Here is a 13,051-nt window from a genome sequence, read left to right as displayed (position 1 = left end):
GCCGCTAGGCGCCGGGCTGGGGCGCCATGAGGTCGATGTCCGTGAGGTTTCGGGCCACCCAGACGCCGGCGGCGAAGAGCCCCAGGTTCACCAGCAGGTTCCTGCGGGAGAGGCCGGCGCTGAGGCGGGCGGCGCCCGGGCCGGGCCGGGCCGCGCGCCCCGCAGCCGCCCCCCGCCGCCTGCCCCGGCCCCCAGACGCCCCCCCCCCGGCCCCGCGCCCACCTGCGGAAGTCGCTGCGGTCGGTGGCGAAGCGCAGGGCGCTCCGCAGCCACCCGCGCGGCCCCTGCGGCGCCGCCGCCGCCGGCCCGCCCGCTGCCGCCATGCCGCCCGCCGCCCGCCTTCGGCGTCACTTCCGGCGCGCGGCGCCGGCGGGCGGGGGGGGGGGCGCGCGTGCGCAGTGCAATGCCGTCCCCAGCCGCTCCCGCCGCCGTGCGCATGCGCGTCCCCACCGTCCTCGCGCAGGTGCCCGGCGTGTGATGCGCGTGCAGCGTCCTCGTGCAAATGCCCCGCGTGTAGTGCACATGCAGTGTCCTTGTGCAAATGCCCTGTGTGTAATGCGCACACAGCGTCCTCGTGCAGACGCCCCGCACGTAACGTGCTCGCAGTGTCCTCGTGCAAATGCCCCACGTGTAATGCACGCGCGTGCGGCGTCCTCCTGCAAAGCCCTGCGTGCAACAGCCGGGCACAGTGTGGGGAGGTGCAAGTGTGGCCTCATCCACCAGCCGCGTGCGGGGCGGGTGGGTGGGTAGCGGGAGCGCGGCCTCACGTCACGCCCTCGTGCAAGCCGTGCGGCAGGAGTGTGGCCCGGTGCAGCGCGTAGCTCAGGAGCACGGGCCTCGTGCAAACAGCACAGCCTCGTACAACACGCGAGCCAGGCTTTGCGCAGCTCGCGCGGCCTCGGGCGCTGCCCTCGGCAGCGTGAAAGGCTGGAGCAGAGCCCTGTGCCACGAGCTTGGCCTCAGGCACCAGCACTGTGCAACACGTGCTGGCAGAGACGACAATTAACTGCCCGGCTGGAAAGCCGTGTGCTGTCTGCCCGGTGGGGATACGTTTTCCCGGGCGGTTCTTGGCTTCGCTGCGGCCGAGCTCGAGCTGAGAAGAGTAGCGGAGCGGCGCAGCTGGTCGCCTCGACCCGCGGGGTTTGCACGGGGAGCACGGTGCGTCCCTGCGTGCCAGAGCAGGCCCGGGGGGGGGGGGACGGGGGTGGCGCCGCCTCGGTGACGTTCATGCACGACGAGCCGGGTGAGGGCTGGAGGGAGCGGAGGGCGCCGGTTGCAGACGGAGCAGCCCCCGGGGGCCGCGGGTCCCCTCGGGGCACTGCCGGGCAGCGATGGCCCCGGCCGCTCTCCCCGCGCTGCCAGCTCGCTTGCACTTCCTCCCCTCCCAGGAGCCGGGCGCTGAGCACGTGGGGGCCTTCTGCTGGCCGCGGGTTCGTCCCGCTGGCGAGATGTTCCCCCAAAACGCCTGCTGGAGACGCTCCCCGTGCTTCCCCAGGGAGGTAGGTGGTCTCGGCGCCCCCTCGGTGCCCCCCAGCCCCGTCCTCGCGCGGCCCCGTTCGTTCGCCCCATCCCGCTCGCCTCTCCCCAGCCCCAGTCGCCGCGGGCGTCCCGGCTGCCACCCCGCGCGGACGTCCCCCGGCCCGCCTGGCGCCCGCCGCCCTGGGGACGGGACCGCCGGAGCGCCGGAGGCGGCTGGCAGCCGGTAAGCCGGGGCGAGCGGGACAGGGGGCTTCGCCAGGAGCCGGAGGGGCAGGGGGAGCTCGGGGCCGGGAGCGGGGGTGCGGACTAAAATTTGCGGTGTTCCTCCACCTCCGGGGCGGTGGTTGGGGGTCCCAGCTGGGGGGGGGAGCGCGGGGGCGGCGGGTGACTCATCCCTCGTCTCAAAAGCAGAAGTACAAAAAAATACCCCCGGACACCACGCGCCACTGGCCCGGCTCTGGCCTTCTCAAAAGAAGCAGCAGAAAGGGCAAAGTGCCAGCTGCAGGGAAGGAGCGGGTGCGAACCGTGCCTGCGGATAGCTGACACCGTGCAGGTTTTGCAGAGCTTGTCGCTAAAGCCTTAATTAAGAGGCCAGGCATCGTCGGAGCTCGGTCCACGGCGCGGCCGCTGCCGTGCTGCGGGAAGCCCCCCTCAAACGGCTCCGGCTTGCCCGGCCTCCCCGCTGCCCGCGCCGGCGGGGATTTCTCCTTCCAGCCCCATCCCTGGGACGCCGAGCCTTTCCCCGGCCCCGCCGGCTTCCCGGGCGAGGAGGAGGACGGCAGACGGGCGCCGCCGGGCCCCTGGGACCGCGGCAAAGAGCAGCGAGGAGCCGGCGACGGCTTCGAACGTGGCTGGCGCCCGGTAAAGGGGAATCGGAGCGCGGAGAAAGGACGGGACGCGTCGGAGCGGATCGCGGCTCCGCGTCCCTGACGCGCCGCGTCCTTCTGCCAGGTCCCGCCGCTGCCGGTGTCCTGCCGGCGCTCCGTGGCCTGGCCCGAGTTCCCCGGCGAGGAGCAGCCCCCCGCCCGGCCGCCCGGCGCCGGCCCCGCGTAGGTGCTGGGCTCGGGGGGCTGCAGGGGGGGGCTCGGCGCCCCGCTTCGGGGGCAAGGCGTGGGATGCAGTAGGAGAAATACTCGTCCCACTGGATTCAACTCGGACGCTGGCCCGGCTCCGAGCGAGATCCCCGCCAGCCTCGGGTTCCCCACGGGGCTGCCTGTCCGTCCCGCAGGAAACGAGGGGGCTTCCCGGGGGGCGCCCGGCCCCGGGGCTGCCGTGGCCCGGGCTGGAAACGCCGCTGCCTTCGACGTCGCTGCCGGGAGAACTTGGCTTCGGGCTGCCGCCCGCCTCGTCCCCGTGTCTCCAGAGGTCTGTGCCGCGGGCGCGCTCGCGCCGGGGGTTGCTCGGGGCGGCTCCCGGGGCATTCGGGGGCAGCGCCCGGGGGATTGGGGTGCAGCCGACGGCTGGAGGGGGCCTGAAGCCCGTAGGTGGGATTTTGGGGTGGGAGAAGGACTCTGCGCCATCCAGGCGGCACCTCGGGGGCCCGTCTGGCTCCTGGGTGGGAGGCTCTGGCACTGCGCTGGCGTCTCGGCTCCGGGCTTTGCGTTCACGCTCCGGTCCTGTTCCTCGCTCCGCAGAGAAGCTCTCGTCCGCCGAGGCCTCGGCTCCCAGCTCCGCGCAGAGAGCGGAGCCGCAGCCCGTCGGCTCTTTCCGCTCGGACGGCGCGCGGAAAGCGGAGCCGGCGGTGAGTTTGGAGCGGCCGGGGTGCACACGCGCGGCTCCCGCGCCCTGTCCCCGAGCGGCACCGTCCCCCCCCTCCAGGACCCGCCGAGCCAGGAGGCCCCCGAGCCCCCCGGGCAGGCAAGCGCCCCGCGGATGAGCCGTGCCGAGCCGGAGGCCGCGGAGCAGGGGCGCGCGGCGGGAGCAGAGCCGGTACGAAGGCGCCGCTTTCTCTGGGACGTTTTGCTGCTCCTCTCTTAGTTTCCCGGGAATTTTAGCAGCCCGTCCGTCTCCCCCCCACCCCCAGGATGGACAGACGTCCCTGCGTCCTGCCGCCGCCGGCCGGGACCCCGCAGCTTTGGAGACGGAGCCGGTGCCGACGGAGAGCGTTCGTAGCCAGAGGGAGGAGGACTCCGAGCCGGTACGGGCCGATGCGTCTCCTCCTTCCTGCCGAGCCTCAAGCCAAGGGCAGGGAGAGGGGCGCTCACCCAAAACTCATTTTTGCTATTTTCCCTGTTTTCCCCTGCTTCTTTTTTTTTTTTTTTTTTTTTTTTTTGGCTGTTTTCCCCTGTTTTTGTTCGTCAGCCCCGCCACGTGCACCCAGTTCCCCCAGTAGCGGTCAGGGACTGGCACTAGCGCCCGGTTTCCCCAGTAGCGGTCAGGGACTGGCGCTAGCTGTGTTTCAGCTCTGCCTCCGGCGGGAGAGGAGCAGACGGAGCTGGGAGGCAGCAGCGGGCTCTGCCCCGGCCCGCCGGTGCCTTTGCTGGTCCGGAGGCGTCTCCGGGTCCCCGCTCCGGGTGGGAGCCGACCCCAGGAGCGGCACGGGGGCTGGAGGGGGGATTTTCTCTCCGGCTTTTCCGAGGGTGGGATTACACGGCCATGTCTTCCAGCAGCCCCATCCCTTCGCCCCGGTTCCTTCTCGCCTTCCGCGCATCCCCCTCTTCCTCTCGCCAGGCTGCGGCCGGCAGCGGCTGCCGCTCCGCGCTCCCGACCCCCTTGCCGTCCGGCAGAGACCCCCGCTCCGCTGCCGTGCTGGCTAGGAAGGAGGAGATCGAGTGGGTGAGCGCCGGGGGACCCCGCGGGGCGCGAGGGTGCCGGGGGGACGGGACGGGGCGGGGGGGGGGACCCGCCGGGTGCTCCGCGCCGGTCGGAGACGCTCGCGAGCCGGGCGCCAGCCCTGGAGGCGCCCGCAGCCCCGCGCCCGCTGCCCCCCCGCCTCCCTCCCGCAGTCCTACCAGCGCTTCGGCCTGGCCTTGGCCGTGGCGGCCGCGATGCTGCTGCAGAAGGAGCCCTCCATGGAGGCGGCGATGGGGCTGGCGCTGCGCGCCAACCTCCGCCAGGCCCGCGGCCACCACCTCCGGCAGCTGGAGAGCTTCATCGACAGCTAGGACGCGGCCGCCGCCGGCCGCTGAGCCCCCGCGGGGAGGACGAGCGGGTGCTCGGCCCCGGGGGTCCGGTGGGAACCGCTGTTGGCGGCGGGGACGAGGGGTGCCACCAGGCTGCACCCAGCAGCCTTCCTCCTCCTCCTCCTCCTCCCTAGGCTCCTGTTCGCACGGGTGTTGCGTTAAGAGCTGAGGTCTGTCCTCTCGCGGGTTTTAAATCTAAAATTAAAGCAGCAGTCACCCTTGCTGCCCCTGCGCTGTTGCGCTCAGTGGGGGACCCCGTCCCGTCCCTGCTGTGCCCGCCGCCCGTGCCGCCCCTCACCAGCGCCTGCCCCCAGCCGCGCGTTAACGCCGGCGGGGAGGAACGGGCCAGGCTTGTTCGGCTCCGCGGCGCGCGGATCGCGGCCGAGCTTTATTGCAGCGCCGCGGTGTCGGAGCCGGCTGCAGCGCCGCCGCTGCTCCCCCCCCACCCCTTCCCCGCGGTTCAAGTGCCCGGCGCGGGGCCGCGTCCTTCAAGGATCCGCTCCTGCAGGTGGGAAATCCGCACGCGGCGTCGGGGGCGGCAGGATGCAGCCCCGGCTGTCGGCTGGCTTCTCCCGAGCTTGCTTTACCTGTTCTTAATTGCGAGCGAGGCCGGCAGGAATTGCAGGCTGCGCTCTGCCAGCGAAGGGGATCCCGGCGGCTTCTCCCTGCCAGCACTGGGCCGGTTCCAAACCGCGCTGGGAAGGGACTGCAAAGGCGGCCGGGGCCGGGGGGTGCGAGCAGGACGGCGGTGCTGGACCGGGAGGAGCCTCCCCGCTGCTCCTCTGCTTAAACGCGGTGCCAGCGCGGCTGCCGTGTTGCCGCGGCTAGGACACGCTGCAGTGCCTGCTGCTGCCCCGCGGCTTCGCCGTCCGGCCCCGGTGCTCCCGGCCCAGGGAGCTCATCCCGGGTTTGGGGATGGGCTTCCCGAAGAAGAAACCCTCCTCTTCTGAGTCTGAGTCCGAAGACGAAGAGCAGGTTGGGCACCAGGAGTCTTCCTCTTCTGTGCCATCCTGCAGCTCGCCATCCCGCGGCCTCGGGCTGCGTCGGGCGGGGGGCAGGTCGCCTCGGAAGCGCAGGTCCCCGTCGCCCTGCGGCGCTCTCGGGTCGGGGCTCCCTGCGGCCGGGTGGCCTGGTGCTCCGGGGCCGCTTGGACCCTCCGCGCCGGGCTGCGGGGCGAGCGGCGTGCCAGGGCGCGGAGCATCCCTGCTCCTCGCCTTGGCCGCTGCTCCGCGGTCGTCCGCGCTCCTGAAGGCAGGGTGCACAGGGGCCTGATCCGGCTCTGGCTCTGCAAGGAGGAGAGCGAGGAGGGGTGAGAGAGGGCTGAGCCCGCCCCGGCGGCTGCGGCGGGCGGGCTGCACGCTCGCAGCGGGCGCAAAACGCCCTGGGGCCGGTTTTGCCCGCGCCGGGAACCGTACCGGCCCCTTGCAGCCGCTGCCCGCAGCCCGCGGCCGGCGAGGCGCTCCGGGCAGCGCGGGAGACGGGCGTCGAGTCCGGGGACGGGGCTGAGACGAAGGCCGAGTCAGAGGAGTCGGAGGCGGCGGAGGAGGCGTCCCGCTCGCGGCTGCAGGCTTCGGAGCAGTAGAGCAGGCTGCGGCGGGAGGTGACGGGCCGCCCGCGGAGCGGCGTTCGGCAGAGGCTGCAGCAGAAGCAGGCGGCGCGGGCATGCCAGCGCAGCCCCTGGTGCGTGGCCTCTTCGCTGTCGGCGCCTGGGCGAGGGGCGGCGGGTGAGCGGCGGGCTCTTCCCGGCTCCGGCCGCGCCGGGACCCCGGCGCCGCGACCTACCGATGGGCTCACCGCAGGCCTGGCACGGCTCGGCGTAGAGGCGCTCGAAGCAGCCGCCGCAGCAGGGCCGGCCGCTGGCCATGACGTAGCGCTGCCCGCGCAGCGGCGCCTGGCACTCCAGGCAGCAGAAGTGCTCGGGGTGCCAGCGCCGGCCCTCCGCCTCCACGCACTCGTCCAGGAAGATGAGCTGCGGGGGGGGGGGGGCAGACAGAAACCGGCCGCCCTCCGAGCACCCGTCGACGTGGCCGCGACGCGCTGCCCGCGGCGCGGATCGGCCGTCGGGCTCCCGGGGGTCCCCGCCTGCCCCCCGCCCTCCCCTCCGTTGCTTTGCAGCCGGGGGGCCCCGTTGCATCTGCAGCCCCCCCGGCCCGGCGTGGGCGCAGCTGGCAGAGCCGAGCCGAGCTGAGCCGAGCGGAGCCGAGCCGAGCGCGGCCCCGGCTGCTCCCCGCCGGCACCCACCTGGTCGCAGGAGGCGCAGCGGGGCCGGAAGAGCTCGGCGTGGTGCCGGCCGCAGTAGATCCTGCCGTCCTGCTGGAAGTAGATGAGATCCACCAGGGGCTGGTGGCAGAAGTGGCAGCAGAAGCAGGACGGGTGCCAGAGCTCATCGCCCAGCCTGGACGCCGAAACCCCCGGGTCGCCGCGGTTCAGCCTCCGGCCGCACTGCAAAGCCAAGGGAGGCGGACGGGGCTCGGCGGCTGCGCGGGCACGGCGGCGCCCCGGCCGCCGTCCGTCGCGGTCGAGGCGGTGGGGGCAGAGGATGTCTCACCTTCTTGCAGGGGCACCCGTGGCAGGGACCCGGCACCGGGCACGCCAGCCCCTGCCCCAGGGCCTCGCGGCGGCGCCGGGCGCTGAACGCTTGCAGCTGCTCCCTCTCCTCCTCGGCCAAGCCGGGGCAGTACCGCTCCTGCGCGGGCACGGGGGACGCGGCGGGTGAGGGGGGCCGCACGGCGCCCGGGCGCTGCCGCCTCCGCGAAGGGCTGCGCTCCGCGAGCGCCGCGTCTTACATCGCAGTCCTGCGGCGGCAGCTGCTGCAGCAGGGCTCGGACGCGGAGCCGGTTGCCGTCGGCCGGAGGGGCGGGCTCGGGCGAGCGGGCGGCGGGCCGCGCGGGCGCCTTGGGACGTCGCGCCGGGGAGAGAAGCACAAGTGGATTTTTTGGCAGGGGATTAAGCTGCCTCGCTGCGGCCCCGGGAGGGGCGGGTTCGCCCCGGCACGGCTCGTGGCGGTGCCTCGCCGCCGGCGGGGCGGCTGGCCCGGCTCACCCCGCTCCCGGCCCCGCGATGCCCCCCGCGCCACGCTCCTGCCTTCCCTCCCCATCCACGATGCACCGCCGGGGGGGAAGGATGCTGGGTGCCGGGACAGGACCTGGGGTGCAGCAGGGGGGGGGGGTCCTGCCCACCTCGGGGGGCGCGGGCTCGGCGGGGGGCTCCGCGTACTCCTCCAGGGCGCAGCCGGAGTCGCTGTCGGAGGAGGCGGGAGGGAGGCCGGCGGCGGTGCCGCAGGGGGGCCGCTCGGCTCGCCGGGGCCATGCGGGGCTCCGCAGGGACATGAGCTGCGGAGAGAGGCGAGAGGGCTCGGAGCCGGCCGGGACGGCGGGTCCGCATCCAGGACACGCCGCGGCATCCCGGGCACGGACCCCGCTCCGGGATGGTCCCGCGGAGCCGCCGCGGGAGCCTCGGGACCCTCTGCTGAATCGCTAGCGAAACGCAGGGGCTCCCAGGGCTGCTGCGCTTGGTTAATCCCTGGTTTTGTGGCCTGTCTCCGAGCGGAGCAGTGGGAGGAGATCGAGGTCCAGCCCAATTCAGTGGAAAGTAATTTATTCCCCCTGGGCTGCTATTGTTCAGGCCGGAGCGGCTGTTCCTGCCGGGGCAGCCGGCTCGCCCAGCCGCCACCGCCTTGCCCTGCTAATGGTTGCACGCCCGTCCCGTCCCGTCCCGTCCCCTCCTCCCCGCGCGCGCGGCGCTTTTTCGCTGCTCGCTTCCTTCCTCGCTTGGGTTTCCAAAACAAAGGCGTGATGGCGATCCGGCGGCTCCCGGGGCGCCTGGACGCCGTCCCAGTGCCGCGAGCCGGGGGGGGGCCGGGGCTGCGCCGCTGCTCCCGGGGCAAGCCCAGGTGCCACGGGGCACCCTGGACTCCCGCACGGATGGACGTGCTGCAGCAATATGGGTGCAAACCGGGCACCACGAGCTGGCACGATACTGCTGTGCATCTGTTTTATCCCCTGCCCGTGCTCTCAGGGCTGGCAGCAGCAACGTCCCGGCTGCTCTGGCTTCAATGCCTCCCGCCCGAGCCCGTGCCAGGCACCGTGCCTCTTTGCATCGCACCCCTCCAGCCCCGCTGTCCCTTCCCGTGCTGTGTCCCGGGGCGCTGGACCTTGCATCCGAACGCCAGCCCGCTCCCGATCCGGGCCCTCTCCGGTGGGTCCAGGCTCCGGCAGCTCAGGTTTCCCCGCGGTGCACCTGGGTCAATGATTAACTCTGCAAATTGGCTAGTCAGCGGGATAAGACAAAAAGGGCTTCGTGCCCCGCTCGCAGGGCCCCGCGGCCGGGCAGAGTGGAGGGTAGAGCCGGGGCTGGTCTGGGCGCGCTGGCGTCCCCGGGGCTGCTGAACCAGCACCCCTGTGAGCCCAGCTCCAGTCCCAGCTCTGCTGCTCCGTCTTTGGCACCGGCAGCAATGCGTGTCCCCCTCCCCTGGGAGATGGATGGTGTTGCCTGGCTCTGGCCCGGTTCACTAAGCCTCCAAGCTACACACGTCTAATCCAGCTTGCTCTTAATTCGACCCGCCGGATGCCGCCCTGCCGCGGCGCAGCTTGCCTCCGGCTTCCCCCTGCGGCCCCTCGCTGCCAGCCGGGTTCCCGGAGCCGTCGTCCGGCGGGCGTCCCGCTCGGAGCCGCGATCGGCCCCTGTCCCAGCGGGTCTCCGGAGGCGCGCGCCCGCGCAGCGAGCCGTGCCGGGGAGCCGCGCGGCCCAGGAGGGAGCGCGCTGGGGGAGAGCCCGGCCCGGCTTGGCTTGATGCAATTAGGCGGCCGTCTGGGCTGCCGGCAACTCCCTGTAATTAGCAGCAGACGGTGACAGCGGGAAGCGTCGCCCGTGCTGAGGAGCCAGGCGGCTCCAGCAGGTCGGGCTGCTCCGCTCCGGCGGCCGCTCGCCCCGCCGCTCTCGCCTGCGGCCAGCCCCTGCGCCCCCCGGGGCCCGGCCGTCCCGGCGCGCTCTGCCGCCCGCTGCCGCGCTCGGACCCTCCCGCGTCCCGCTCCTGGCTTTCCTTTCCCGCTCGGAGCGCGCTTCCCGCGGCGGTCGTGGCCCTTTGCAAAGCAGCCGCGGCTCCTGGCGTCAAAGGGGCTAAATTCACGGGGGCGTTCGCCTTGGCTGGCTTTCCGGGAGCAGCCCCGGCCCCGGCCGGCCGCGGCACGCGCGCCCTCCTCGTTCCCGGCTCCCGGCACGCGCCGGGTCTGATCGGCGCCTTCGGTTTTCCAGAGTCACCTCTCAGTTTTACAAGACCCCGGTTCGGGCAGCTGTGGCCTGTTTTGCAGCAGCACCAGACCCTCCCCAGGCCACCGGGAAACGCAATTTCTCGAGGCCGGATCCCATCGCGAGCGCTGGCCGCTTTCGGACGCAGAGCTGCACCCACGCGGCAGCCTGTTTTTGCGAGAGGTGCCGTCAACACAGCCGTGGCGTTTTTCCCCGCTCCGAGAGCGCAGGCACGTCCGGTGCCCCGTCCCGGCGAGGAGCAGTAACCCATTAACCCGCTGCGACTCAGTCATCCAAGACCTGCCTCGCCCCCGCGGCGCCGGCTCTCCATCCCGGCGGAGCCGCCGGCACCCCGCAGCCTCCAGCCGGCCGGCGGCTTTTCCAGGCGCCGGAGCCGAGGGAAAGCCGTGCCGCGGCACGTGTCCACCTGCGCGCTCAGGGCAGCCCCGAACGGCCGAGCTCCGGCGGCGGTAAAGCCGACACCGTCTCGCGCTCTCGACGGGCGTTTGCTGCAGACAAAGCCTGCCGGGCTGGAGGGGGCAGCAGCACTATTTTCCTCCTCCGGTTTATTTTTCCCACAGAGGAAGCAGCCAAAATCCCTCCCAAATTCAATTTTTCCTTGTTTTGCTCGTCTTCCCATTTGCAACAGCTCCCAGATGGGGAATTACCTGCTTTCCCCCCCCCCATTCCCAATATTTTCTCCTCCATCTCGAGCTCCATCGGCGCGCGTCCCGCCGTTCCAACCGCCCTGAGAAAAATAACCCCTTTCCGCCCGGCTTCGGCTCGGCCGCGCGGCCCACGTACCTGCGGCGCCGCGGCGGGCTCGGCCGCCCGCTCCGGCCACAGCCACGGCCACGGCCACGGCCGCGGCGCCGGGCGCTCCCGCTCGCCCTACCTGCCGCGGCGGAGGCGCGGGAACGGAGGCTGAGTCGGGGGGAGCTTCGCGAAGCGAAAGGAAAACATCCAAGCTGAGTTAGGGAAACAATTTTTTTTTTTTTTTTTTTTTTTTAATCTGCCTGCCCAGGAAACTGGATCTGTGTCAGCTGGGGTCCTAATTACAGGCTTTTTAGCCTAAACCTACAGAGACAGCCAATGGCAGGGACGGCAGCGGCAGGCAGGGAGGGGAAGAGCGCGCCGGCGAGGGGGGCGTTCGTTAACCCTGCAGGGGAACGAGCTCTCCCTGACGCCTGTTTTTCTCGCTACCTCTCATTTTCTGAGCGTCCGCGCCCTTCCCTCCGTCCGCGGCTCAGCTCGGCCCCGGTTGCCGCCGCAATGACTTTTGTGATCCGCTGTGATTTATTTTCCTACCTAGATCGGAAGGAGCCGGAGCCTCACCAGAGGGGGAGGTGTCGTTCCAGGCGGGTTCGGAGGTGGGGAGGCCTCGGCCGGGCTCGCGCGGCGGAGCGAGCCGGGCCGAGGCGGGATGTCCTACTTTTCCCAAGCCCTGAACACCTGACGTGTCTCCGAAAAGCCGTTCCGACCGGCTTCGGCTGCTGCAATTGCACCGGGGTGAGAATCAGGGCAATGTTTACCAGACTTTCCGAAGCCTGCCTTTCAGGGTAGGTTGTTTCTCTGCGCTTCCGTGTGCCGTGGGATTTTCCAGCGTGCTGCCGTGGCCGGAGGGACCGGCACAGCGGTGGCCCGGCCGCCCCAGCCCCACCAGCTCGGCCGGGGATGCTGGATCCGAGGCGCTCGCCGCCCCGGGCTGCGCCTTGGCTTGGGCTCCGGTGGGAGCCGGGGGGAAAGTGCTTGTGCCCTGCGCAGGTCTCCGCGGGATCGGGGTCTCCCCGGGAAGGCGAGGGGAAGCTGTCGAAGGATGCAGCCAGGCTCCCGCGGTAGCGCTGCTAGGAGAGGCCGCCCGGGGCTGCTGTCCGAGCACGGGTTACTGCAGCTGGTCTTGATATCCTCCCGATCTGCAAAAATCACCCGGGCAGGAAAAAGGAGAAGGGGGCTCATCCCTGCCAGGCGCCCGCTCCCCCTCGGAGCCTGCTCCCGAGGGAGCCTTTAAGGGCCTGGCTCTCCGCCGGGGAAACTAATCCGCCGTGTTTGGGGTCGGTGACAGGCCGATCTCAGCAGCTTTATCTCGACCGTTCGCCGCCTCGGACTTTGCACGGCGGCGCGGCGGGGCCCCTGCAGCGGGCGCCGCGGAAGAGAAGCACCGCAGAAACGCTCAAATCCCCCTGACGGCACCGGCGGGGCTCGGGCGGCCCAGGGCTCGCCCGGGCGGCAGCAGGGGCTCCCACCGACGCCGGGCAGGGAGCGGGCAGAGCAGGGCGCCGGCCCGCAGCTCCGAGAGTGGAGCAGGCTGGCGAAACCCTCGCTGCCCCCAGCTTCGCACCGGGACAGACTGGGAGCGTCTCGGCCGAGGAGCCGAAACCCCAGGTATAACCGCGGCTGCTGCAGACGTCTGGCAGCTCCGCCCCGCCCGACGGCGGCACGGATGGGACTCGGACCGCGCCGCCGGGTGTCCGCGCCGCCGCCGCCGCCGCCGCCGTCGGGGCTCGCGGGGCCCCCAGGGCGGTGCGAGGCGAGAGCAGGAGCGTGCGGCGCCCGCTGCGCCGGCTCTGCCCCGGCTCCCGCCCGGCGCGCCTGCCCCGAGCCCCCCCCGCGGCCACCGGTCCCCCGTGGGGTGGGCGGCAGGCGGCACCTAGGGCTGCGGCGGGTGGGAGGGGGGCAGGCGCTCTCCTGCACCAGGCCCCCCCTGCCTCCCCCCCCACAGCGCCCTGTGTCCTGCCCTCTCTGCACCTCCTCCTGCCCCACTGACCCCACAGCATCCCCTCCGGCCCCACTGACCTCCACTCACAGCATCCCCTCCTGCCTCATTGACCCCACAGCATCCCTCCTGCCCCACTGACCCCACAGCATCCCCTCCGGCCCCACTGACCTCCACTCACAGCATCCCCTCCTGCCCCACTGACCTCCACCCACAGCATCCCTCCTGTCCCACTGACCCCACAGCATCCCTCCTGCCCCACTGACCTCCACTCACAGCATCCCTCCCGTCCCACTGACCCCACAGCATCCCTCCTGCCCCACTGACCTCCACCCACAGCATCCCCTCCTGCCCCACTGACCTCCACTCACAGCATCCCTCCCGTCCCACTGACCTCACAGCATCCCCTCCTGCCCCACTGACCTCCACCCACAGCATCCCTCCCGTCCCACTGACCCCACAGCATCCCCTCCTGCCCCACTGACCCCAC

The 13,051-nt window shown here is 72.1% G+C and overlaps 1 protein-coding gene across 7 annotated transcripts; it reads right to left on the bottom strand.

Annotated features, from left to right (window-relative positions):
* Nucleotides 1-4,952: 4,952 nt before the first annotated feature.
* Nucleotides 4,953-11,256, bottom strand: PRICKLE4 (prickle planar cell polarity protein 4). 7 transcript variants are annotated; one of them, XM_062595183.1, is made up of 8 exons: nt 11,157-11,256; nt 10,744-10,816; nt 7,781-8,840; nt 7,388-7,495; nt 7,150-7,287; nt 6,384-7,043; nt 6,017-6,307; nt 5,418-5,886 (listed from the first exon to the last, which is right to left on the bottom strand). In XM_062595183.1, exons 3-8 carry the CDS (start codon nt 7,928-7,930, stop codon nt 5,500-5,502), a joined length of 1,734 nt encoding a protein of 577 aa, XP_062451167.1. In that variant the 5' UTR covers nt 7,931-8,840; nt 10,744-10,816; nt 11,157-11,256; the 3' UTR covers nt 5,418-5,499. The 7 variants fall into 7 exon arrangements, with proteins under 7 accessions (XP_062451173.1, XP_062451167.1, XP_062451170.1 ...); XM_062595186.1 differs by having other exon boundaries at nt 7,781-7,933; XM_062595189.1 differs by lacking the exons at nt 10,744-10,816; nt 11,157-11,256 and having other exon boundaries at nt 4,953-5,886; nt 6,384-6,570; nt 6,843-7,043; nt 7,781-10,686.
* Between the last annotated feature and the right edge of the window lie 1,795 nt (nt 11,257-13,051).

The sequence above is a fragment of the Rhea pennata genome, chromosome 25, assembly GCF_028389875.1.
Source record: "Rhea pennata isolate bPtePen1 chromosome 25, bPtePen1.pri, whole genome shotgun sequence".
Classification (NCBI taxonomy): Eukaryota; Metazoa; Chordata; class Aves; order Rheiformes; family Rheidae; genus Rhea; species Rhea pennata.
This window is presented reverse-complemented; position numbering and strand designations above follow the sequence as displayed.